At 55.0% G+C, this 26,909-nt stretch overlaps 1 protein-coding gene across 4 annotated transcripts in view; it reads right to left on the reverse strand.

The window, feature by feature from the left end:
• The window catches only part of SPNS2 (SPNS lysolipid transporter 2, sphingosine-1-phosphate), a 38,995-nt gene that overhangs the window by 2,059 nt on the left and 10,027 nt on the right, over positions 1-26,909 (reverse strand). Inside the window, exons 1-12 of one of the 4 annotated variants that reach the window (XM_055576850.1) lie at positions 21,650-22,201; positions 19,977-20,042; positions 9,972-10,108; positions 5,775-5,926; positions 5,486-5,552; positions 3,841-3,983; positions 3,391-3,543; positions 3,077-3,266; positions 2,699-2,764; positions 778-876; positions 519-682; positions 43-89 (exon numbers count right to left, since the gene is read on the reverse strand). In XM_055576850.1, the coding sequence (XP_055432825.1) occupies positions 47-89; positions 519-682; positions 778-876; positions 2,699-2,764; positions 3,077-3,266; positions 3,391-3,543; positions 3,841-3,983; positions 5,486-5,552; positions 5,775-5,926; positions 9,972-10,108; positions 19,977-20,042; positions 21,650-21,701 (1,332 nt within the window). In that variant the 5' untranslated portion in view covers positions 21,702-22,201 and the 3' untranslated portion in view covers positions 43-46. The other 3 variants (XM_055576848.1, XM_055576851.1, XM_055576847.1) reach the window with 3 other exon arrangements.

The following is a 26,909-nucleotide window of genomic DNA, read 5'->3' on the forward strand; positions in this document are numbered from 1 at the left end:
CCCGCAAGAAGCGCCCCCCACACCCACCCAGCCTGCACTCACTGCCTCAGACTTTCATGGATGTAGGAGGCATCACCAGCTGGTTCACCCTGGGGGAGAGACGGGCGGGGGTCAAGGTGGCACATCAGCGGGGGCCGGGCCCGGGCACTGCTCTGGAGCATCGCATCGCGGGAGCCGGCGGGCCGGACGTGCTGGGCAGGGACCTCGTCAGCCCCAGGGGGAGGTGGGAGAGCCCAGGAGTGGGGAGAGGGGAGAGAGAGGGGGGAGTAAAGAGGAGAGGAGAAAGAAGTCAGACGATGAGAGGAAAACGAAGGAGCAGAGTCCCAGCTCTGAAAACCATTCATTTCCGAGAAACACTCTGTCTAGACCCACCACACAAACCCCGGTGCCACCGTGGGCTCCCACTAGTGATGCAGGCCGCACCTCTTGGAGGCGGGGACCTCGTCGGCCAGGTGAACCCACCCACTCACCCTGTCACAGCCGCAGCAGGCCCACCCCCACCGACGCTGCCAACTCACTGCTGCTCAGCCTTGGCACGGTCGCTGAGGAAGAAGAGCGCGGTGGCCAGGAAGAACATGCCACCCAGGACCACGACGAAGGGGCAGAGCATGAGGGCATAGCCCAGGCTCAGGAACTCCCAGAGTGGGGAGTCCTTGGTGCTCTGGCGAATCAGGTCAGAGATCTGGGGGGTGGGGGAGTCGGTGGATGTCAGGGCGGGGCCGCCTCCCAAAGCCCCCACGCCTGCCCACCCCCTCCGCTGCAGTCCCTGGTACTCACAAAGCCAATGAGGTAGGGGCTTCCGGCATCCCCCAGCAGGTGGGAGGTGAAGCTCTGCAGGGCCACAGCAGTAGCCCGCCTGGTGGGGATGACCACATACTGCGCAAGAGGTGGCAGGTCAGAGGCCAGGGGAGCCAGGTGCAGCCACCTGGCCTCATCCCAGGGGGCCCGACACTTCTGATGCTCCCATGGCCTCACAGGAAGTTCTCTCTTCCCCACTCCCTCCTCCAGCTCCTAAGTCCACACTGCCTTAGCACCTGCACTTGGCCCTTGCCAGGGAGCCAAGCGCACTGGTCATGGGCAAACCGAGGCCCAAAGGCACAGAGATGGCACACAGCCGCCCTGGGGCCAGAACCCCAGCCTCAGGCTTGCCCTGACCTCCCCCACAGGGGAGAGACCCATCCTGGTTGCCCTGCCGAGGCCCAGGCTGGCTGAGATGGGCGATGCTGGTGAAGAGGATGAATGGAAGAACCTCCACTTTCACCCCCAGCACCGACTGCCGGAGCCCCTGGGCCCCCAAAACCCACCCTCCCACCTAGACCAAGCAGGTCCTGACCCACAAGGGGCCACAGCTCTAAAGCCGGGTGGGCCAAGGCCAGACAGAAGGGCTGGTGGCAGAGGAGCGGCGAGTGGGCAGCAGCCACCTCAGCGGGTACCCTGGGCAGCCCCCTGCCCCAGAACCCCACCCTTTGTGGACAGACTATGACAGCAGCTAGTGCCCACCAGGCACCCAGTTACTGGGGGCGGGGGGAGGGGAGACCTCGATTGCATGGCCCCGTTTCCAGGAATAATTAGTCACTTAGCCGTGACACTTAATAAAATGGGACACAATTTCCCTGGGACCCAAACCCTGTCAGCAGCTGGGGCTGCCCCGGGAGTAGAGGCAGAGCAGGGGTCCTGCCTACCGCCAAGGACACGTGATTCAGTCTCACTCTGACCGTCACTCCCACGTGTGCAGTGAACCCGCCCCACCCCTGCCACCCGAGCCTGGCACCATGCTGAGGTGCAGAGCTGAGTCAGACCTCCCACTCTTCTAGCCACGGGCTGGTCAGGGGTTAGTCAGGAGAGACAACCCTGGGTGAAGCAGATTTGCAGGGAAGCTCAGGTGAGGCAAGGAAGGCCTCCTGGAGGAGGAGAGATGGCAGGGGCCCGACACCCAGGCAGAATCTGACCTCCTAGGCTGACCCGTACTCTGACAGCAAACCCCAGGTGCCCTGAAGGTGGCCCCTGAGGAGTCCTTCCTCCTCCCTGCCCCCCAGGGTCCCACCCCCAGTACCTCCCAGACACTCTCCCCACCACCAGTCAGTCCCCCACATACCCTCCTCTCAACCCTCTCCTGGCCCCAACTTGGAGGATCCCTGAGATCAGGACCACATGTCACCCTATCTCAAACCACCACCCCCAGACTGCTGCCACAGTCAAGGCCACAGGCCCCTCCGGGTCCCTCCTAGACTGCTCCTGTCCCTGCTCAAGGACACAAACCCCTGCCACCACTCAGACAGCCTTTTGTCCCTGGCTGGCTGGTCTGGAGCCCATTGTTGGCCCTGTGAAGACAGCCTCTGTCCACCCAGCCCAGCCACAGGCATCGGGCAGGCACGCCCGGGACCCAGGCTGAGCCAGAGAGGGCAGAGTCCACAGGAGCTCAGACCCTGGGGGCGGAGCGCTGGCAGACAGCACCACGTCGGTGCCAGCCTGGCACTGCCAGCCTCCCAGCCACAAACCTAGTCCTCCAGACATTACCCTTCTGCACCCAGTCCCCACATCCCTCCCTTCTGCCTGCTCAACCCTCTGATTCCAGGCACTGGCCCAATACAGACCCCTCAAAATCCCCTCTGTCTCCCTTCACAAGTTCTGCCAGCTCTCCCATCCCTTCACCCGCCCTCCCCAGCTGCCCTGAGCAGTCAGCCATGGCCTGCCTCACCATGAGGATGTCCGCGGTGATGGCCCAGTTAGAAAACAGCAGCGTCTCCCCTACGAAGATGCAGATCTGTCCGGGGTCGGGGAAGACCAGAACAACCATCAGGGGGCGCTCTACCCACTATAGGTCCCAGGCTGCTCCCTGCACCCTGGCTGCTGGCAGGGAGCCCCCCACAAGCCTCCCCTACCCCAAGTCCTGGCAGTCAGGCTCCTGAGAAATCTGTGGATAATCTACAGGCTTCAAGCCAGGCCCACAGCCCTGAAAGGCACCCAGAGCCCTGGTCAGAGCAGGGACAGAGGACTGGAGCCTCCAGTGGTGGGGGGCATCTCCCACCCCCACATTTCCTGCTCCAGAGCCCCTGCACCCACCCCCTGCACTCACATAGGCCCCCACGATGCTGCTCTTGGCGGCCACGAAGATGAGGCAGATGAAGATGGCGGAGCCCAGCATGCCCACAGCACACACTAGTGGGTCAGCCCTCTGGGTCCGCAGGCGGCACCAGCGTGTGGCTCCTGCCCCCGTGACCACGCCCAGAAAACCCGTGAAGCAGGTGATGGCCCCAAAGATGAGGCTGCAGAGACAGAGGACAGTGGGGCGTGGGTTAGGGGGCAAAGCTGGGGTATGGGGGCTGACCGCATCCCTCACCACCCACCCCCCGCCCGGCCCCTGGCACCAACCCCCGGGCCTGGCCCCACCTGTCCTTGGCCCCACAGGGCGGGCTGCTGCAGGTTTCCGCCGTCTTCTGCACAACTTGGGCACGGTGCAGGTAGAGCGGAATCCACATGCCCAGGGCCCCTGTGGCGAAGGACACAGCCGACGTGGCCAGGGAGGAGAAGACGTAGCTGCGGCTGGAGAGAGGCCGGGGCAGCGACACTGAGCGCGGAGGCTGGCAGCCCTGTGGATGGCAGGGCCCAGGAGGCAGACTTTCCTCCCTCACACCCTCCCCCCAAGGGCAGAAGGCCTCAGATGCCTTCCCTGCAGGGTCTGGGGCCAAGGGCTCTGGCTTCAGGAATTATAAACACTAGTGGTCTCAGCACTGTCGACAATGGAGATGCCAGGGAGTCCGGCCAAGCAGGCAAGGGGGGATGTCCTCTCATCTCGGAACCCCTCCCTCTTCCCACTGGACCCCTCCCAGCAGCACTCACTTGCGGATCAGGGCCTTCATGTCCCGGAGCCATGACGTCCGTGCCTTGAGCTGCCCCCCAAGCTGGTCGGTGTGGCCCCTCCTCGTGGCCGGGACCAGGACAAGGATGAGCGTTCCTGTGATCATGCCCAGGATGGGGGACACCTGGTGGGGCAGGGTGCATCAAGTTAGGACACCAGGGCCCCAGAGTCTTTGTCTCTCTTTGGCACTGGGAAGGGGTACCAGGCAGCCATGCCTTCTCTGGGCCCTGGGCTCCTCCTCTGGGCTCATATCTGCCCAGCCTTCCAGACTGGGCAAAGCCACTGGGGGTGAAGCTAGCACAAAGGGCAGGTGGGCTCCAAATGGGCTGTCCAGACTAGGGGTAGGACGGGAGAGGGGACTGAAAGTGAAAGGGAAGGAGGGAGGAATGGTCAGAATGGAGGAAGGAAGGAGGATAGATTGCTAAATAGACGGACAGATGTATGAATGCTTGGATGGATGGATTGCTGGGTGGATGAATTAACACATGGAAACATAGGAGGATGGATAAATGGATGGATGATGGATGGTACAAAAGGAAGACAGGTAGGTGGGCGGATGAGAACTAGGAAAGGGGAGTTCCTGGGATCAGGGGCCAGATACCAGCTCTGACCCACCTCCCTGGGTCTGGGCAAGTTTCTCAGGCCAGCTCCTCTCCCTGGGGAGGGTGGGCATGAAACTTCCAGCTAACGTATCAAGTAGGTGATCATTTGGGAGGGGCCCATGTGGGTGGCTCGGCAGTAAAGAATCTGCCTGCAATGCAGGCAACCCGGGTTTGATCCCCGGGTTGGGAAGATCCCCTGGAGGAGGGCATAGCAAGCCACTCCAGTACTCTTGCCTAGAGAATCCCACGGACAGAGGTGCAGGCTGCAGTCCTCAGGGTCACACAGCGTTGGACACAACTGAAGCGACTAAGCAGCTGCAGCAGCATGGGGGTCCCCGGAGAACAGAGGCTCAGGGCCCCTTTGGGTCTTTCTTGCATCCTGCCCAGTGTCAAGAACAGAACCTCCAAGGCCCCAGGCCTCTTTCCGGATGGAAGGAGCACATCTTGGGAGCCTGGATTCCAATCCGCCAGCTCCTCCACCCGCTCATGGGAACAGGGAAATCTATACCCACCCCCACCAGCCCTGGCAGCCCGTGGGCTGGGGAGTTCCTCTCCATTTGCCGTCTCCCCCACCCCCCATTAAAAAATTCCACGGAGGCTGCTTCCTTCCTGCTTTTGAGGAAAAAACACTTTGTCTTAAGCTTCCTCTCCTTCACTAGACTGGGGATCTCTGTTTCCTCTGATTGCACCGTCCTGGGGCCTTGGCACACTTGTGCTGAATCCTCCTGCAGGACAGGAAGTGGCCCCACACAGAGGTCTTGTCTCAGTCCCACCCTGGCGCAGTGCCCCCCCAACCCCAGCTTGAACCAGGAAGTGCCACCATGAACCTGGAATTTCCTTCGTCCTCGCAGACTGCGGCCCCTGAGGGTGGCGGGGGCAAGTCTGGCTCCCCAACACCTCAAAGTGGGCTCATGGAGAAGAGCCCAGGTCTGCAAAGTGGGAAGCTAGGGAGCCAGGCCTGGGCTCTGTCCCCGAATTTCTGGGTGACCCTGGGCAAGAGCTGGTCTGGGGGAGGTGTCCTTACCCGCAAGGCCCAGTGCCAGTCTCCGGCCGCCTGCTTCACGCTAGAGCCAGTGATGTAGCCCAGGCCGCTGCAGAGAAAACAACGTAGTCAGGCTAGGACGGGCAGGGGTGTGGGGGTCAGTCTAGGAGGCCACCAGCCCTGTCCCACCCCAACACCCCCCTCAGCCAGCCAGAGAGCTGGTCCCGGCGGCTTTCAACGCTGACCGCCCGCATGTTTAGGTCACAGAGAGCCGGACATCAAGGAGAGGGGATGGTCAGAAATCCGAGGGGACCCTGCCCGGATCCCTCACCTGCCCAGCGGGATGGCGAAGTAGAAGACAGACAGCATGAGCGTGCGCGTGTTCTTGGTGAAGAGGTCGCCGATGATGGTGGGCGCGATGGTGGAGTAGCTGGCCTCGCCGATGCCCACCAGCCCGCGGGAGAGGACCAGCAGCCAGAAGTGCTGTGGGGGAGGGGTGCAGGCTGCTGGGAGACTGTCCTGCTCCTCTGCCTGCTCATCCTTGGTCCCCGCTTTGCTCCCCACCCACTGCGGGGCCCCAGAGCCAGGATGGAGCCCAAGCACTGCCTGAGCAACACCTACACCCCAGGCCTCTCCAGGCCTCAGCTCCCACCTCTGAATAGTGGGTCAGACTGGGCCCAGGACTGGGATGGAGCTGGACATTCACAGGCTGAGAGTTGCAGGTGTGGCAAGAGCAGCAGCCTGTCTCCACTGCCAGCCCCACCGATTAGGAGCCTTCTTCCCTGGGTTCTGGCCCCACCTCGGGAGCCTCAAGCCAGCCGCACTCTGAGTCCCATCCCCAACAGGGCCGCTGGGCTGACCCTGGCGGCACTGAGGACCCAGTGCACACGTGGAGTGGGCAAGGCAAGCCGAGTGGGCCCGGCACCCCTCCCCCATCACACATCAAAGAGCAGAGCCCAGCTGAGCCGGGAAGGGTGGGGCCCTGCCAGCTGCCAGTGGTCCTACCCGCTTTGATGTAGAACCGGCCCCTCCATCCCCCCAGCTGCCCAGGGCCTGAGAACCAAGCCTGGTCATTTTCCCCTGGCCCCACCCTGCCCACCCATCCGGCCCAGCATTGCCCACATCCAACCCTCCTCCGGGTCTCCCTGTTTCTCCATCTCTTTCCCAGCCCTCTCTCCCATCGCTGGTCCTGCCCACCCCTCTCTGTGCCTCTCGTTTCCATAGTTCGTTCACCCTCTCACTCTCCGTCTTCCTTCCCCTGGCCCCTGCCTGTGCTTCTTTCCCTGGGAATCAGCTGCTCACAGCCTTAGCCTAGTTTTCTGTTGGATTCTTTGTCTGTCTTGCATTGGTTTCTGTTAGCTTCTTATGTATCATGGGAATTGATGTTTATTAGATAGGTTGCAAATATTTTCCACCATCATCTTTCTTTCCACTTTTTTACGGGGAGTTTCATCACACAGAAGCTTTATTTTGTGTTATTTAATTCAATGCTGTCCCAGCTGCTGATTTTCCCTTAATGGTTTCTGAATTTCATATCTTGCTCAGGAAGGGCTAGTCCATCCCAGAACTATATATATATATGTGTGTATATATATATATGTGTGTGTGTATATATATATATACATATATATATATATTCTCTTTTCTTTTGTGTTTATTTTAGAAAGAGAAAAAAATGGGAATGATGTCCTGTTCTCCTCGGTTACAAGAGCAGGCAGATAAGGCCTCTTTGACAAAGGATCCCATTGATCCTCACTCCTCCCGCTGGAGCTGGGTGTCTTGTACATTTGTCATGACTTCTACCTTTGCCTGTGTGTACACATACCAGGGGACAACATTTAGTGTCCCCTGTGTGCTTTAAAAAAAAAATCAAATGACCATGTTTTTCTCCATGCATCTTGTCCCACAACTTGCTTTTTTTCCCTTCATCTTTTGGAAACCCATTTCAGCTGGTTGATGTAGATCTCGTTCATTCATTTGCTGCCAAGAATCTCATAGCATGAATACACCCCATTCTATCTGGGCATCCCCCTAGTCATGATCATTTAGACTATTTGTCTTCTCTCTCCCTGTCTCTTTTTTTCTATTACAAAACTACAACAAACATCCTTGCATGCACCCGCCACTTCGTATCCATGAGGTGGAGTTTCTCTCTTCGGCATATACTTCGAAGTAGAAGGCAGGGCTCTGGGGTGTACCCAGAATTTTATAAAATCCTGCCACTTTGCTCTCCAAAGAGGCTCTCCCAATTTACACTCCCACCAGCAGCTTTAATAACACTTGGTACTGTCAGCCTTTTTAATTGCTGCCAATCTGATGGGTGTGAAATGGCATCTCATTGTTGTTTTAATTTGCAGTGCTCTCCTTACTCTTGAAGCAGAGAACCATCTCTTCCTACATACATTGCCCTTTAGGGATCTTCCTCAGGAATTGCCTCTCACTATCCTTTGCCTTTTTTTTTTTTTTTTTTTTTTTTTACTGAGCTATTTGTCTTTTTCTTGTTGATTTTTATAGTTTGCTTTTGACTTTACTTTCATCTGTCTGGGATTTATTTTGAAGTGTGGTTAGAAATACAGACCATACTTTATCTTCCATCCAGATGGACAGCCAGTCCTTCCAACCCCATTTATTTGAGATGCAACTTTCATCCTTCCATGAAAAGGAGGACTCTGTTTCCTCAATCTCTTAGTTTATCCCTCTGCTGTTTTAGTTAGAATAGCCATGTTGTGATAACCAATGGGGCAAGGCCCCTTTCACTGTTATTTTCACAATGCTCTTGGCTGTTTCTGGGCATTTTCTCTGCCAAATTAACTTCAGAATCACATTGCCAAGGTCCACCAAAACCCCCCATGGGACTCAGAACATGACAGCAGTGAATTTAGAGATGAATTGGGAGTGGCCCATCTGTTTCTCCCTCTGCCTCTGTTCATCTTCTCTCCCCAGCTCTCCTTTCCTTCCACACACCCGGAACAGTGCTCAGACTTGACATCATGGTCCTAGACTCACTGGTCAATTCCAGAGGCAGCCTCGTGGGCAGGACAAGACCCAGAGGGGGCCCAGGAGCTTCTTCTGGTCCAGTCCCCATTTTTGACTGTGGCCATCAGACTGTACCTGATGCTCTAGGTCTGGAGCTTAGCTGACCTGACCCTCCTCCTTGAAGTTGCCCCCATGAAGCAAAGCTGGAACCCCCAAATCTACCAGTTCTCTCTGCCCTCACCTCCAACCTCCTCTCCATAAGTGTAAATCTGACTCACCCTTCCCTTCTTCAGACTCTCCCAGGATCCCAGAAAGAAGTTCAGGCCTCCCAAATTGGCAGTCAAGGCTCTCCATGACCTGGTCCCTGCCTTCCTCTCCAGTCAAAGCACTCTCCTCCTTGACCTGTCAACACTCTACACCATTTGTGCCTCCATAGGGCTGCTCCCTCAGCCCGTGCCATCTTCACCAAAAGGCCAAACCTGCCTGTCTTGCCTGCCCAGCTCAAGCGCCACCTCCACCAGGAAGTCTTCCCTGACTATATGGATGTCAAAGACTGTTCTCTCTCTTCAGTGAGGACTTTCAGCACTTTGCATATCTTGAAAGTCTGAATGTGGGAGCTCCTGTCACATCTTCCCACCCCCAGCCTGGATGCTCCCAAGGCCAGTGTCTCCTCTTTTGTCCCCTAGGCTGAAAACTCCCTGAGGATAAGACCTGATTTTCCCCCTTCTTCCTCTATCTCCATCTACAATAGCCATCATGTGATTGTCCTTTCTCTGCTTGAACACCCCTAGCGATGGGACACTCACTACCTATCAGAGCAACATATCTCCTCTTTGGAAGAAAGAACAGAAATAAAAATGTGTTGAACACCTTCCATGTATGTGTCAGGGTGTGGACATCCACCAGTTCATTTTTTTCTCACAACAGCCCTTCAAGCAGAGAAGTGTTATCCCCCTATTAAAGATGAGGAAACTGAGGCTCAGAGAAGTAAAGCAAGTTTCTCCAGATCACAAAGCTGAATGGGCCACAGAACTGGGATCTTCAAACCCTGAACTATGGGAGCCAAGTCAGAAACATCTTCCTTAGGTTAAACTGATGTTTATTTCCAGAGGACTTTGATCCAGGGAACTGGCTGGCCATTGGACAAAGAGCAAACTGTGTGAGGCCCAGAGAAAGGTGATGATATGTCTAGAGTCTCGCAGCAAGACGACAGCAGAGCTGAGACTAGAACCCAAGGTCCTGACTCCTTGGCCCGACTTGCTTCCCCCTGTTTCTCACATTCTCTGCAAATCAGAACCAGCTCAGGGAGAGTTAAGATGTCCTACTGGGCTACGAGTCCTTCAACTCAAGCCCAGCACAGGGAAAGCCCATCAGCAAGGCCAGTGTATCGAAATACCCAAAGACCCCCTCATCACAGTACACTTGAACTCAACAGGCTGGAACCCCAGTCCAGACTAGGACAGGTCAATCAGACTAGCCACCCCCTGGAGGAACCAGGACACGTGGACGGGATGCACAGGAATGCCGGGTGGGAAGCCCGGGCAGGCCTCACCTGCTGGGGGATGAAGGAGCTGGAGAACGTGACCACCGACCAGAAGAAAATTCCGCAGCTGAGGATCACTTTCCTGTTGAAGCGGTCACCCAGGTAGCCGAAGATGGGGGCGGCCACCATGAAGCTGCAGATGAAAACTGCATGGGAAAGGAGAGTTTCAGGGGTGGGGCAGGGGTGTGGGAGGGTCCCATGGCAGAGCCCACCTGCTCAGATCACCCAGAAAGAGACCAAGTGCCTTTTGAGGAAGCAGCCCCCACCCAAGAGGGGCAGCCTCGGCCAGGCCCTGGGCCCAGGGGAGCCAGGACAGCCCCGTTGGGTTAGGAGACCGCACAACTACATCCTCTTCAATGCTCAGCAGAAGGTGAGCCCTTCGGGTACTTGAAAAGGGCTAAGCTATCCACTCCAGTGTTCTTGGGCTTCCCTGGTGGCTCAGCTGGTAAAGAATCCACCTGCAATGCAGGAGACCTGGGTTCAATCCTTGGAGAAGGGAACGGCTACCCACTCCAGTATTCTGGCCTGGAGAATTCCATGGACTGTATAGTCCATGGGGTCGCAGAGAGTCAGACACAACTGAGTGATTTTCACTTTTTAAAAGCGTAAAGATTTATTCAGTGAACACTTTTATGCACCAGGGGCTGTTCTGGGGGTTCACCGCATCAGAATCTTGTGTGTCCTTCTGACCCCTGTCCCATGTCACTTCTCTCTCACACACACTCAGAGAGAAGTGATTTGCCCAGAGCCCCACTGGCAGTAAAGTGTCCCAGTGGGGATTTGACCTCCTATCTGCCCGATTCAAGCCAGTCTTCTTTATACTTTGCCATACCGCTCTCTTTATTATATTTGAAAAAGAGGTTCAGAGAGGGAAAGGAACCTGCCCAAGGCCACACAGCAAAAGAGGGCAGAACTGAACCTGGAAACCCAGGTCTCATGCTGGCCTGATCACACAACCACCCTAACTCCCAGTAAGCTACAGAGGCTTTCCTAACAATTAGGAACATTGTCATTTCTTTGTTCATTCATTCATTCAATAACTCGCTCATTCATCCATCCTTTCATCCATTCAACAAAGACGAAAATTCCTGGCCTCTTGAAGCTTTCATTCTAGTGAGAAACAGACAATAAAATTAAAAATATAGTATGTCAGGTGGTGACAAGTGCTAAGGAGGGGAAAAGGGAAGAAAAAGGAGATAGGAAAAGCGTGTCAGAGAAAGAATACAAGCGTAAACGTTTAAAATAGAAAGGTCAGAGAAGGTGACATTTCAACAAAGACCTGGAGGAGATGAGGAGATGAATCATGCAGATATTAGATTGAGGACAAATGCAAAGGTCCTGGAGCAGAAGTGGGCTTAGCGTATTTGTGGAACAACAGAGAGCAGAGTAGCTGATGTAGAGGGACCTGGAGGAAAGGCCAGATGGGGCAGGGTCTTGTGGCCCACTGAGGTGACTATGGCTTCTAGTGACAGAGGAAGACACCAGAGGATGCTGAGCTGAGGCGTGAGGTGACCTGGTTTTGTTCTTCCAGAACAAGAGAGCAGCAGAGTCTTAGAGGACCCCATGGGGATGGCTCTAGCAGGATGGGAGGGGCCTTGGGGGTCCCAGGTGGGATGAAGAGGCCAGCAAGGCCGGGTAGGCGCCAGGTCACGCAGAGAAGCAGCCCCTGATTCCTCCTCCTGGAAGGCGGACCCGCAGCTGACGGGCAGATGGCCAGACAAAGGCCGGGTGAGCAGACAGAGTGGCCTCTGACCGCCAAGTTGGACATTCACAGGGGCTGGCTGGTCCCTCACAGGCCTGTGCCCCTAGCAGAAGAGACAGACGGAGGGAGGAGGGCAGGCTGGGGCCGCGTGACTGTCTCTTATCCTCTGGAGGAAGACAGAGAGTGTGTTTGGGTGTAAGGATACTTTGTAATCCCAACTGGGTGATGGGGGCCTGCTGCAGAATCAGCACAGCAGAGAGGTGCAAGAATCTGGACTCCAGACACACTGCCCAGGCTCGAATTCAGCTCTGTTCCTTGCCAGCGGGCTGACCTTGGGCAGGTCACAACCTCTCTGTTCCTCATTCCATGGTATGCTGATAAATGTTTAGCAACTGTCTCTCCAAAAGGTGGAGGGAGGCGGGCCCTGATGAGTAGTGTTGCCAGTTTTCATGGTGCAAATACTCCCAATGTGGCCTGATTTCAAGCTCCCAACATGATGTCACTGATCAGAATTGAGAAGAGATACACAGTCCCGCAGAGCTGTATATGAATCTACCATCCAGATTCAACAGACATAAATAACCTAAAGAACGCAGATAATAGATACAAGGCAGTAAAATAATTAGGAAGTGATGATTCTTGAGTGTTTATTACCTTTGTTTTTAATATGTTGTTTAATTGTAAGTTGATGTAATTTAGTTTTTAACAACGGTCTGTGCTTAACAAGAAGCTCACACAATTCCTGAAAATTTAACAATCAACTCTCAGGAGTCTAAGCCACCTCCGGCATGCCAACTTCCTCATCTGTGAAATGAAGATAAAAATAGCAACTCCCGGCTAGCTCTGGGCACTACTGAGATAATGCTTGTAAAGTGCTTAATGCCACGCCCTGCCCAGAGTGGGTCAGCCTTGGTCAACAAAGGGCCCTTGTGTAGATCAGTCAAGGTAGAAATTATTTCCTCGTATCTAGAAAAAGAATTGTTCCTGCTGGGTCTGTCTCCCAGGATCTGCCTGAGATCAGAGCAGAATAGGGGTAGGAAAGAGACTGCAGTCTCCTGAGGACTCCACATGTTAGGGAAGAAGGAAGACTCGTTCAGTCTATGCCTGTCTCTGCAAGGTGGGGAGTGGGCAGAAAAAAAATTAGAGTAGGAGTTGCCCCCGCTGTCCAACCAGGGAGTAGACCTCATCTGTGGGTTGCCCAGCTTAAAGAGTTAAAATGCCAAGGAACCAGCAAATAGGGCTAAATTCTGCCAAGACAGTAGGGAGGCTTCCTGGAGGCAGTGATGCCAGAGATGGGCATTGAAGGCTCCATATGAGTTTACTGAGGTGATGATAACACTTAAAATCAAGAATACTAAAAGATCAGTTACAAATCGTATGACTGTATAATGGTTAATGAGCCATAATGCTGACCATTAATAATAACTGCAGTTACCATTTATGGAGCATTTATTCTAGGCAAGGCCCAGGGATGTACCCTGGACATAAGCACAGATTCCCTCAATCTGATTCTATTATCTTCATCTCACAGAAGATACAATAGAGGCTTAAAGGAGTGACATCACACAGCTAGTGTGTGGCTGAGGCAGAATTTATACTCCAACTTGACTCCAAAGTCCTTGCTCTAAATCACACTACAGACTGCCAGGCCGGGAAAGCAGAAGATCCCAGCTGATGTTCCAAAGGTCAGAGAAAGTTCAGGGTGTGTCAGGGACAGCAGGAAGATGCAGGAGGCTGCAGGCTGGGAAGGTGACGAAGGGAGCAGCAAGGGATGGGGATGGGGAGGGGGACCAGGCCGTAACCCCTAGGACCGGGTCTGGCGGTTAGTGAGTGGGCAGTGGGAGATCTGCAGAGCTAGACAAGCCCCCACTGGATGGGTGCAGAGAGGCTGAAGGAGGTGGGTCAGGCCTCAGCCTGACATCCAGCCATCCTGGTCCAACCCTACCCTCCTGTCCACAGCGGAACCAGAAGGCAGCCCCTCTTGCACTTCCCCCACTGGTTTTGTGCATGCTCTGTGTGGCCAGAGGCACCCAGGACTGCAGGTGGACTCCTGTTGGAGCAGCCACGCCCTTTCCCCACCCTCATCCTGCCAAAGGGCATCGAGTCCCATTTTATAGCCGGAGCCACTGGAAGGTGGAGGAAATTGCTCAAGATGACACAGCAACCCTCTTGACCTTGGCCTCCCTTGTTCCTCAGGGCCTTCCCCTTGGGGACAAGGGAGTCCAAGGTCAGCAGGAAGACTCAATCCATCTTGACAGCCCTCCCCTTCTGCTCAGGGGAGACAAGAAAAAGGACCTTTCCTGGCCCTCAGGGATGTCACAGGCCAGCAGAGAGGCCTGAACACAACCAGGTAGGGACCAGAGGAAAACAAATTCCTGACGGGAGGAACAACACGGGCAAAGGCCTGGACAGGTGACCCATGTCCCAGGAAAGGGCCAGAGCCTTCTCCAGCCAGCAGGAAGCTCTGATGAAAATAAAGACCAGCCCAGGCTAGAAGCTTCCCGGGCCCACCACCACCAACCCCATAGTCTTTGTTTATTCGAGGAGAGCTTTCTGGGCAGAGTGGCTGCCCCACCCCTGGTCTCGGCAGGGATGGCTTTCCCAGCACGAGGACATCCTGTGGTCAGGGTGTGGGGATGCCCTCCGTCAGCTCACATGTGCTGAGCCCACAGGTCCCAGACAATGGAGCCACAGGCAGGGAGCCAAGGCAGGGGGCAGGGCCTCGGAGGGCGGTGTGGGAGGAGTCCAAGCCCCTGGCTCACCAGAAGAAGCTGGGTCTGAGCCTTGCTGCTTCCTCTGCAAGATGGGTGATGCCCCCTTCCCACTTTTTCTTTAATTTTTTTGCCTCCCAGCACTGGCTTCCTGAATAGCACAGTGGTAAAGAATCCACCTGCCAATGCAGGAGACGCAGGTTCAACCCCTGGATTGGGAAGATCCCCTGGAGGAGGATCCCGCTCCAGTATTCTTGCCTGGAGAATCCCACGGACAGATGAGCCTGGCGAGCTACAGTCCATGGGGTCACAGAGTCGGACATAATTGAGCACGCACGCACGCATGCTTGTGGGATCTAGGTCCCTGGGGACAGAACCTGCATCCTCTGCAGTGGAAGTGCAGAGTCTTAACCATTGGACTGCCAGGAAGTCCCACCTCCTCGTCGCAGGGCCAACAGGAAGTCATCAGGGCTTGAGAGCGTCCCTAAGGCGCCCTCCACCTCTCGTGGTGCTGGCTGAAAGCTTTCTCCTGGTGGGCCTGCTGAGGAGGCCAGCACCCACAGCTCAAAGCAACCCCCACTGAGAGCTCTGAGCCCTGGCAGGCAGCCCCAGGAACCCCTCTACCACCACCCCCCTCCCCACACTCCATCCCCTGGGGCTGCTGAGGAGGTAGTCCTGGAGCAGGAGTGGGTGAGGTCTGCACTTGGGGAGCCCTGGACTCCCACACCATGGCCTTGGAGCACGTGCCCAGCCCCACCTTAGCCTGGGCTGGACCAGGGTTATTTTTACAAAATCCGGATCCGACCAACTTATTATTGGAAGGAGACTCACCATCCTCCACATCCTGTGGGCAGGGAGGGAGCTCAGGCAGGCACAGGGCAGTGGGGGTCAGGCTATGCCTGCCCATGGGATATGGAGGATGGAGGCCCAGGCCAGCTAAGATGACCAGGAGGACCCAGATCAGCGCCCGCACCCCCCATCAGTGCCTGGACACCCACCACACTCAAGAGGAAGGAAAGAGGGGAACTACACCTCTTTCAGACTCTGCTCAGGATATAGACCCTAGGCTGGCCACTGAGGCCTCAGGAAGAGAGGTTCTCCAGCATCCCTTCAGACAGGAGGGCCGTGGGGGGACAGCCACAGGGGCTGCCCAACTTTGCCTGCAGAACCTGAGTCTTTGCCAAAGCTGGAGGATATTGCCGGGCTGGCCGAAGTGGGGAGGGAGAAAAGTGGGGAGGGAGACTCAGTGCCAAAGCAAAGGCGCCGTCTGGTTTCAGTCTGAGCTGGCCCTTCCTCTGTCCCCTGCCCCCGAATCCTAGCCCTTCCTCGTGATGCCACAAACCCCAGCTCTGAGTTGCCTACCAGCTTCCCCCTCCATCTGCTCCCACACTCAGCCCCAGCGTGACCCTCCTGATGCACACACCTTACAGGGACCAGCCCTGATCTGCTATCTTCTCTGGCTCCCCACTGCCTCCAGACAAAACCCAGATGCTCCACACCATCAGACCCCGCCTGCTGTCCCCAGCCCCTCACCTTAGCTCTCCCCATAACAAAATTCACACCAGAGCCAGCACGGCCCTCACTCTCACTCCCCGCTCCCGAGTTGCATTTATGCCAGTGTCCTCAGATCCAGCTTCTCATTCACTTATTTTCTCTTCAACTGGGTCTAGTCTACTTGTTAACTCATCTAATTATTTTTTATTTTAATACTTATATTTTTCACTCCAGAATTTCGAATTTAGGGCTTTTAAACATCTCCTTACTCTTTTTTTTTTTTTTTTAAATAATATGCTATTCTAGTCCTATAAATTCTACTCGTTCTTTAGAGCTTTGAGTGTTAAACATACCTAACGTAAAGTCCTTTCAAATGAGTCTGTTCTAATTCTTTAGGAGTGGGTTTCCCCATTTTCGGAGCTGGTGGACTCTCTCCCACAAATGTGGGTTTCCCTGTATGCTCTGTTCATTTTGAATTTGGGTTTGTCTTCAGTGGGAATTGTCACCTGTGTCTTGTGCAGGTCCTGGGTCATGACAGCTTCCCTAAGGAGCAGTTTGGAATTTGTTTCTACTGGGATTCCTGAAAACAGATGCCTGTCTGTGGAAGTGGGTGGAATTCCCAGGCCTGTACAAAGCACGAGCTAAACTCGGCTCCCTGCTAAAATGCTGAACCAAGGAAGCCATGTCTTTTCACGGATGGAAAAACTGTCCATCAGCCTGAGCTTGCCCCGTATCACCCATATATTGGTGATCAACTAAAAACACAGGGACCCAAATCTGCTCTGCACAATCTTCAAAGTAAAAAATACCCCCAAGTCTGGGCCAGACTAGTCATACTGTGATGAATCTGGGTGATAGCTCTATGGAAACCTGTTACATTATTCTATGATTTGTGTATATTTGAAAGTCTTTGTGATAAAAATGTTTACATTAAAAATACTGTAACAAGCTTCTAAGACATATGCTGGTCCCCACTTGGCTTTGGTACCAGCTCCCACTCCTGTTTCCGAGTTCAACTCTTTGTTTCTATCACCTGGAAATGTCCCTGCTAGCTTTAGCTTTCAAACTCAGCTATGTCATTTAAATATGTTTTCTTGACATATTTTATCCAGCTGGAAGGGGGAAACTCTGACAAATCAACAAGCTAACTGAAGTCCTTTCCCCTGTGTGTGTGTGTGTGTGTGTGCTCAGGCACGTCCTACTCTTTAAAGGCCCCATGGACTGTAGCCCGCCAGGCTTCTCTGCCCATGGAATTCTCCAGGCAAGAATACTGGAGTGGGTTGCCATCCCTCCTCCAGGGGATCTTCCTGACCCACGGATCAAACCCAAGTCTCCTATGTCTCCTGCATTGGCAGGCAGATTCTTTATCACTGCGCCACCTGGGAAGCCCTGCTTTCCCCTGAGCAAATTCTAAGTCATCCTTCAAAGCCCCACTCAAATGTCCCCTCCTCCGGGAAGTCTTGACTTGCCACCTGACACAGCTAGGTCCACGCTCTCTGCTACAACCACCACCACCCCAGGCTCCCACAGTCTCCGCTGGATGGGGACTAAATATGTCTTCTGTTCCCATCAATACAAGGAATCTTCCTGCATGCAAGGACTGAGTCCGAGGCAGAGCCTAGCGCAGGGTCTGCTGAGCAGTAGGTTTGGCAACAGCTGCCCCTTTAGGTGTGGGCTCTGGGGACTCTTGACTTCCCAAGACCGCAAGACCCAAGAGCTGTACTTCTGCTGTGGGCTTTCCCAGAGGCTGAGCTACGGCTGCTGCAGCCGAGGGGCCGGCTCAGAGCTGGCAGCAATATGCAAGGGGGCTGCCAAAAGTAGGCTCTTCCCAAACCAGCCTTCATGCTCTGGTCCCCAGGGGAAACAGCACGGGCAGGTCCAGGCCGAACTCTCCGCCCCTGCCCCCCAACCCTGTCTCCTGGCCCAGCAGCCCCTGGTGCCCACAAATAAGCAGGCATCCCAGCCCTCAATCCTGGCCCTTTGATCTGGGCAAGCACCAACACCTGGCTGGCGCCCTCCACCTGGCTCCGACCTTATCAGTGCTTGGGGAAGAGACAGGTGCCTGGGGCCCAAGCCAATTCGATGATTTGCCTGGTAGCCCACTGAGTCACGTCCTGGTCCAGCCCACCTGGCTTCTTGGCTCAGTTGGCCAGAAGGGCAAGGATACTCTGGGGAGCCCTCCCAGCTGGTGCCCAGGGTAGGGGGTAGGATGAGGACCACAGGGCGAAGACTAGAGGGTCTTGGAGAGTGCTAGAAATGCTCACCACAGCCTAGAGGCACTCACCCAAAGAATGTTGAGATGCCAGACACTCTGACGCCTGGGACAAGCCTCACCAATCCAGTGAGTGTCTGTGTCCCATCCCAAGCCAAGAAGACCCCATACGCAGAAGTCCCAATGCCAGGCCTGCTACTCTCTCACCATGAGACCTTGAGCAAGTCACTTCCCCTCTCTTGACCTCTATGCTTCCATCCTGAAAGTGAAGCCGACCAAAGGGAGCTTGGAGGAGGATGAATCAAAGATGATGATGCTGTGGATGGTCTGTCCACCTCCAACCAGGTGACCAGGGATAAGTAGGGGCTGCCATGACTTCTCTCTTAACCAAGACAGGCACAGCCCAGGACATAACTGTGGCAAAGCCTTGACCCTTGCAGCCCTCCCACCCTCTCCCTGGGTGGATGCACTGGCCCTGACCTCCATCAGTGGGGGTTGAATGGAGGAGACGAGAGCAGGGGAAGATCACTCAGCAACCTGGAAGGGGATGAGGCTTGGGCTGGGCCCCCAGTGACTCAGGGGCTCTGGAGGGAGGAGGATGGGGGACGAGGCTCCCTCCTGCCCTTCCCTCACCAGCTTGGCAGCCTGCTCCCTCCCACACTCCCATGAGGCTTGACCTCTGTCTCCCCCATCTCCCAGGCTGTAAGTGCTGGTCAGTGCATTCCCCGGAGCCCAGGAGGCTGGAGGAACCTGTCCCAGGCTCCAAGGCAGGATGACTTGCTCTGATCCAGCCAAAGGAGGCCAAGCAAGGGCAGGAAGGGGGCAAGGAGCCCACAGAGGGGCTTGGGAGGTGATGTCTGCAGAGGCGAGGGGGACCTGGATGCCCTTAGGAGAAGCTGGGCCCCACAGATTGCCCCAGTCCCAGCTCCGTCCATTCTCACCTATTAGGGCTGAACCCTGGAGCTGTACATCTGCCTTCTCTCTAAGCCCAGAAGACCCCACCTAGGAAGTGAGAAACGGAGCCTGGCTGAGTGGCTGTGGCTCAAGGAGGCCTGGCACCAGGCATGCTGGAATGCCACCCAGACAGGTCAGGCAGGTTCCTGGACGGAGCCAGCTCTCTCCACCCCTGCCTCCCCGGAGAGCCCGGGAGGGGACTGGGTTCCCAGACTGGAATGCAGACCATGGACCTTCTCCCCCACATCTAACTGGGCCTCACAGCCGGAGGAAACCAGGGCCAAGGGAACCAGCCACACAGCAAGGTCAGGGCCGGGTCAGGACCAGCCCTAGGATGTAACACCGCTCCGAGTCTCTGCCCCGGCATGGGGGTCCTGCTGAGGGCACGGCCAGCAGGGCCACAGCCCATGGGAGGGCCAGGAGCTCAGGTCCAACAGGGCCACTGGGCAGGCGCAAGGTTGACATGGACCCTGGAGGGAGGGGAAGAGAGGCTGGAATAACTGTATAATCACCTGCCGTGCTGCCCTGGCCCAGGGAGGGTGGGCCCTGCCTCCCCATCAGTCCCAAGGCCAGGATCTCAGGCGAGAGAGGCCGAGAACCTCAGACCCAGGTCTAGTCTGGGACCCAGGTTTCTCAGGCTCCTGCCCTGGGTCTGCAAACTGCTCTGAGGCTGATCAGCTAGAATTTCCTGCTTTGGCATCTGAGAGGTGATTCCCAGGTGCCTGCGTTCTTACCCACAGCCCTGAGGGCAGGTGCTGTTTGTTTTACAAGAATAGAAGCAGAGGCTGGGAGAAGTAGCGCCTTATGTGAGTGACAAGGTGGGATGTTGGACACAAAGCTCACGTTCTTTTCAGCAAGTCAGGACAATGGAAGAGATGGGCAGGGAATCCCCACCGGGTAGAAAGCCAGGTGGGGGGACCAGGATGGGAGACGGGCCTCACCTGACTGCAGCAAACCGGCGCTGCGGTCCTTGACCCCAAAGTGTTGCTGGATATCCAGAAGAACGCCTGGGAGAAGACAGAGGGTGATTATTGGAGACGCCTGAGCCCAGGGCACCCTCACCCCTCCGCCCGCCCAGGTGACCCTCAGCCTCCGCCCAGTCCTCTTTCCACCCCTCTGGGTCCAGCCTGGCCCCAACTAGAGAACTCCACCCTGCCCAGTTTAGCCAGGCCACTGGGGGCCATGGAGGCCAAGCGTCCATCCTGCAGTGTTTAACCCTGCACTCAGCCAGTGTGGGGTCCGAGGAGCAGACAAGCGAGGCTTCTCCATGATCACTCAGCCCACCTAGGGCAGCCAAGCCTCCTACTGCCAGCCTGGGCCTCTTGCCCACCTACAGCCCAGCCCCAGACTAGGTGCTGGAACCCCAGAGGTGGACCCTGCCCTCAGGGGAGACCCCGAAGCCCACAGCCCAGAGAGTGGATAGGCAGCCTCTGAAAGCTGCAGGGAAGGCCCTCTGACCAAGGAGAGGGTGGTGAGAGAGGCAGGCAATGCTTATACCTGCTCACCTGCATATGTGCACAAACACATCCCCCCAGCTGTCCTCAGGAGTATAGTAGGACCCCCAGTTTTCCAATGAGGAGCCAAGATGCAGAGGGAAGCAGGTGGGGCTCCGGGCCTGCTTTCCTGGGGGAATGGGAGCCCTTGAGGCCATGTCTGCCCTTCACCCAACTTCCAGCCACCTCTGCACTCCCACTAGGAGCGTCAGCGGGGTTGGTAACTAGAACAATTAGAAACAATCGACAGCTGTGGACGGACCGGGCCAGCAACGTCCTGGCCCCCTCTGACCTCACGTAGCCCTCTACCAGGGCTCCTGGGTAAGCACAACCCTCCACCCCCACAGGCCCCAGGGCCTCTGCCTCTGCTTATCTCAGGACAACAGGAGGCCGGACCACAGGCCAGAGCCCCCCTGACCACTGCATGCCTGCACTGAGAAGGAAGAGCGGAGACAGGAGACAGGGCCTCTCTCTGGAGCTCCCCACGCAGGGGACAGACGAAGGGACCAGACCCCGCCTTCCAGGAACTCCTAGAACAATTCAACACGGCGATGCTGATGCCGGCATCTAAAATGATGGTGGTTCATATTGTTTTGTTGTTGTTTAGTCACTCAGTTGTGTCCGACACTGCGACCCCATAGACTGTAGCCCACCTGCAGGCTCCTCTGTCCATGGGATTCTCCAGGCAAGAAAACTGGAGTGGGTTTCCATTTCCTTCTCCAGTGGTTCATATTACTGAGCTTTAAGTGCTTTATCAATTCAGCCCTCACACAACCCTGGGTGGCTGGTACTATCATCCCACTGGATAGATGAGGAAACAGAGGCACAGAAGGTTAAGCCACAAGTTCAAAGTCACAGGGAAATGGTTGAAAGTAGAATCTCCAAACACAGTACGAAGGTCCCGTCCAGTGGCCGGCACTGCAGAAGATGCCACTGTCCCCCCCACCCAAAACCCAGGGCTGGGATGCCCAGGGATTTCCTGTTCTAGCAGCCTGACAGTCAAGAGCAGCTGCTCTCCTCCTTGTTAATACCCAGAGAGGATTCACCATAATTACCCATAATGAAGAGGCTGTGTGAGACCCAGCTAACAACTTAATAACTGGGGCGGGCTGCGACTTTACCTCGAAGGCGGAAACCAGGGGCCAATCCTGGGTCTGCGGATGGCAGAGCCATCAAGTAGGACCTCCGAGGTGCCCCCAACTCAGACTCAGAGGCCTCAAGTTCCACCAGGGGCTATGGGTGGCATGGCTGAGTTCGGGAAGCCACCCACACTCACCTCCCCACCTCACAGCCCATTCCCAGTCCTGAGCCAGGGCCTGTAGCTTTTTGATCTGATCACAGCCCTCTCTCACATAATCACCATCACCGGTGCCTCCCCTGGCTTCACCAGGCCATGGGGCTGTAGCTTCAGCCCTGCCAACATCACCCTCCAGCCTCACTTCTCAGGGCATCAACCCCTACCCCCATTCTCTAGCCACCATAATCTACCTATGGCCCCCCCCTAACTATACCTGCTGCCTCTTCTTCAGTTCAGTTCAGTTCAGTCGCTCAGTCATGTCTGACTCTTTGCGACCCCATGAATCGCAGCACGCCAGGCCTCCCTGTCCATCACCAACTCCCGGAGTTCACTCAAACTAATGTCCATCGAGTCAGTGATGCCATCCAGCCATCTCATCGTCTGTCATCCCCTTCTCTTCCTGCCCCCAATCCCTCCCAGCATCAGGGTCTTTTCCAGTGAGTCAGCTCTTCGTATCAGGTGGCCAAAGTATTGGAGTTTCAGCTTTAGCCTCATTCCTTCCAAAGAAATTCCAGGGCTGATCTCCTTCAGAATGGATTGGTTGGATCTCCTTGCAGTCCAAGGGACTCTCAAGAGTCTTCTCCAACACCACAGTTCAGAAGCATCAATTTTTCATTGCTCAGCTTTCTTCACAGTCCAACTCTCACATCCATACATGACCACAGGAAAAACCATAGCCTTGACTAGACAGACCTTTGTTGGCAACGTAATGTCTCTGCTTTTGAATATGCTATCTAGGTTGGTCACAACTTTCCTTCCAAGGAGTAAGCGTCTTTTGATTTCATGGCTGCAATCACCATCTGCAGTGATTTTGGAGCCCAAAAAAATAGTCTGACACTGTTTCCACTGTTTCCCCATCTATTTGCCATGAAGTGATGGGACCAGATGCCATGATCTTCGTTTTCTGAATATTGAGTTTTAGGCCAACTTTTTCACTCTCCACTTTCACTTTCATCAAGAGGCTTTTTAGTTCCTCCTTACTTTCTGCCATAAGGGTGGTGTCATCTGCATATCTGAGGTTATTGATATTTGTCCTGGCAATCTTGATTCCAGCTTGTGCTTCTTCCAGCCCAGCGTTTCTCATGATGTACTCTGCAATTAAGTTAAATAAGCAGGGTGAAAATATACAGCCTTGACGTACTCCTTTTCCTATTTGGAACCAGTCTGTTTTTCCACGTCCAGTTCTAACTGTTGTTCCTGACCTGCATATAGGTTTCTCAAGAGGCCGATCAGGTGGTCTGGTATTCTTATCTCTTTCAGAATTTTCCACAGTTTATTGTGACCCACACAGTCAAAGGCTTTGGCATAGTCAATAAAGCAGAAATAGATGTTTTTCCGGAACTCTCTTGCTTTTTCAATGATCCAGTGGATGTTGGCAATTTGATCTCTGGTTCCTTTGCCTTTTCTAAAACCAGCTTGAACGTCTGGAAGTTCACAGTTCATGTATTGCTGAAGCCTGGCTTGGAGAATTTTGAGCATTTCTGCCTCTTCTTACCCTGGCGCAATTTTGTTGACTGAATTAATTCTTGCCATTCCTTCAAAACTAATTTAGATGCCTCCCCTTCTGGGAAGTCTTCCTTGATTTCTCCCCCTCCCAAAAGGGGGAGAGCTCCTTGCCCCCACTCTCCGAAGTCCATCCTTGTTTTAGCGCTTGTCACACTAGATCAGTTTGTTCTACAGAGAAGACATAGGGACATGGATATGAGCTCCTTGGACCCGCTGTGGCCAGGAGCCAAGAGCCCCTAGTTGCTGGTTCCTGCTGAGTTCCAGGCACTGTGTGTGACTCTACAAGGGGTATTTCTAGCCCTCCTACCCATGCTGATCTAGGGTTATCATCCCCATTTTACATATGAGGAAACCGAGGCTCCGCGAAATTACATAGCTTGTCAGACAGCACACAAAATGTCAGGGGCAAGATCTGAAACCAGGTCTATTACCAAAAACCCAAGCTCATTCTTTTGTCCCATGGCTTCTGCATGGTTTGCTCTTGCCCACCCCCCTCCCCAGCCCAGGGCCGGGCACACAGCCAACCCCCAGGGACTGTTTGTGGGGGAAAAGCTCAGACAGATGGACAGGTGCCTGCCTCCCCGCCACCCCCCCACCCCAACTGGACCATGAGCCCCTTGAGAGCTGGGACCGTAGCAAGTCATCTCTAGAACCCAGGACAGAGACTGTCACAATTTAGGCACTGGGCAAACAGAAGGATGGGGAGAGTCAAGAGACAGTAAGAGAAGGGGAAGGGGGTATATGTGACTGATGTACAGCAGAAACCAATACAACATTGTAAAGCAATTTTCTTCCAATTAAAAAATTTTAAAAAGAGTGAGATGGTAGGAGGGTGCCACTCCCTCAGGGTCCTGTACTGGGTCCCCACCCACAGCCCAGAGGAGGGCATGGTTCTGCAGTAACCCCAGGCCCACTTTCTGGTAGGGAGCCCATATCAAACTGGTCACAATGAAAGTGGCCTGTGTGCACAGCAAATCTAAACACTCTTGGACTTCTCTGGTGGTCCAGTGGTTGGGAGTCTACCTGCCAATGCAGGGGACATGGGTTCAATCCCTGGTCTAGGAAGAGTCCACAAACCTCAGGGCAACTAAGCCTGTGCACCACATCTACTGAGCCCATATGCCGCAAGTACTGAAGGCCTCGCGCCTGAGAACTCTGCAGCAAGACAAGCCACTACAATGAGAAGTCCATGCACGGCAACTAGAGAGCAGGCCCCACTCACGGCAACTAGAGGAGGCCCTCATGCAGCGACAAAGACCTAGCACAGCCCTAAATAAATAAAATTATTTTAAGAAACAAAACACTCTTGCTTCCTCCCCAAGGCACATCCCAGCCATCTGACTGGATGCACTCCCCCACCCATGACTTTAAGGTCCAGCATTTGCCTCCACTTCCAGGAAGCCTTCCTTGACTCCCTCCACCGCACAGAGTGCTTCATAACAGGGAGGAATATTTCACCACATCCAAATGGGCATCCAGGACCCCCGGGAACTCCTGAGCAGTCTAGACCCCAAGGAACAGGAAGCTTTGAATGCCCCTGTCCCAGCAGCCCCCTGCAATCCAGCCTTGGGTCCAAGGCCTGAGTTCCAGGCAGAAAGTCAGAGAAACCCCCCCAGGGAACAGGGCCTCGGGCGGGCTGTAAGACTCCAGGTCAGGCCCTGCCCAAGCCTTTCTGGGTTGTTTTCCCTCTTCCAGGCCTGCAAAGGGCCACTGCCGCAGGCGGGTGAGATCCCACTGGCCGCTGGCACGGGAAGCGTGCGTCACGGCAGCCCGGACGGTAGTCTCAGATTTTCCTCTGGGCTCCAGGCTGACTTGGACCCACACAACCCCCCCTCCACCCCCACCCCCCGCCTTCTTCACCACAGCCTTATTTTTAGCCTCTTTCCTGGAGGCTGAGGTTTAGTGGGTCACAGGACGGGCCTCACGCCCAGGAGCAGCCTCCTACAGCTCAGACCCAGCCCATTCCACCAGCCCAGGGTGAGCAAGGTGGGGCTTCCATCCCACACGCAGCTCCCCCCACCCATGGCCACAGCCCCCATCCAGGCTTCTCCAGGCAGTCACCCCAAATCCACAGCCACGACTGTCCTCTGTCTACAGGGTCCTTGTCCCTGAGCCAAGAAAAAACATTCTGGAGAAGCAGGAGCACCTGAATTTCTTACCCATTGACCCTAATTACACCCCTCTCAAGCCTCCAAGGGGCTCGCCTCTTGTCCAAGGCCAGCTGCCCACTCTGCCTCCCGGGGACCCAGCCCTGGGTTAGCCACTGGCTTGCCTGGTACTGTCAGCACCTCCCTCACCCCCGCCTCCTGCAGAGTCCACAAACGCGCTCACCTCTCGCTGATCCTGGTGGTAAAAACAGTCCTGCCTCATCCCCTCTACCAGCCGTCTTTTTCTCTCCCTCCTTCACAGGGTGCCTCAGATGGTAAATAATCTATCTGCCTGCAATGCAGAAGACCCGGGTTCAATCCCTGGGTGCGGAAGATCCCCTGGAGAAAGGAACGGCTATCCACTCCAGTATTCTTGCCTGCAGAATTCTATGATCACCAGAGGTGTCTGGTGGGCTACAGTCCATGGGGTTCCAAAGAGTTGGACACAACTGAGCGACTAACACTTCGCAGATGAAGTTCTTTTTTCTTTTTTTTAGTTCCTCAACCAGGGGCTGAACTCAGGCCACATCAGTGAAAGCGCTGAGTCCTAACCTCTAGACTGCCAGGGAATTTCCATAGCTAAAGTTCTTAAAAGAATTTTCATCCCTCCCAACTCAATGTCCTCACCTCCATCCTCTGTTGAAGCCAACCGCCTCCTGGTGGCTCAGTCCCACAGGCTTTCTCACCCCTCAGCATCGCAGTCACCTGGACCCCAACTCCACGACTCCACCACCTGGTCCACTCCCTAGGCCAGACACCGGGGAGTCAGCCACGACACCCCCTCACCTCCCATGAATGGGTCCCAAGGATTCTCTCTCTTCATCTCCAACTGGTCTCCTCCCTGGACTCCCTGCCTCCAGCCTCTCCCATCCACCCAGCACCCCTCAGGCAGCCTGATCACATAAGCACTTATCAGCTTCTTATTAAGTCCTGGGCTGGGGTTTCAGAGATCACAGTCTCTGGACTCAAGGAGCTAAGGCTGTGGCCCAGCGGTTGTCAGCTCTGCCCAGGGCTCAGAGTCATCTAAGTTGTTGTTGGTCGGTTGCTCAGTCATGTCCAACTCCTCGCGATCCCATGGACTGCAGCACACCAGGCTTCCCTGTCCTTCACTATCTTCTGGAGACCTAGGGGGTCTTCAAAATACACGGCCCAGGACCCTTGTGCATAATACTACTGCTAATGACAACAGTAATATGGGTGTTGACATGTACTGTGGGCTCACTACATGCCAGACACTGTTCTGAGAGTGGAACCAAATTATTAGCTCATTGAGCGCGGCTGCCGCACTAGGGTTTAGTGGCTTTGCATTACCACCCAAATTCAGCCCAGACTTCTCGCATTTGAGGCCTCCACGCTCCAGATCTCCACAATCACCCTGTCTAGAAGCGAAAGCCAGGAATCTATTAACACACTGTCCAGGTAACTGGAAAC

This window comes from Bubalus kerabau, chromosome 4, assembly GCF_029407905.1.
Source record: "Bubalus kerabau isolate K-KA32 ecotype Philippines breed swamp buffalo chromosome 4, PCC_UOA_SB_1v2, whole genome shotgun sequence".
NCBI classification, from domain to species: Eukaryota; Metazoa; Chordata; class Mammalia; order Artiodactyla; family Bovidae; genus Bubalus; species Bubalus kerabau.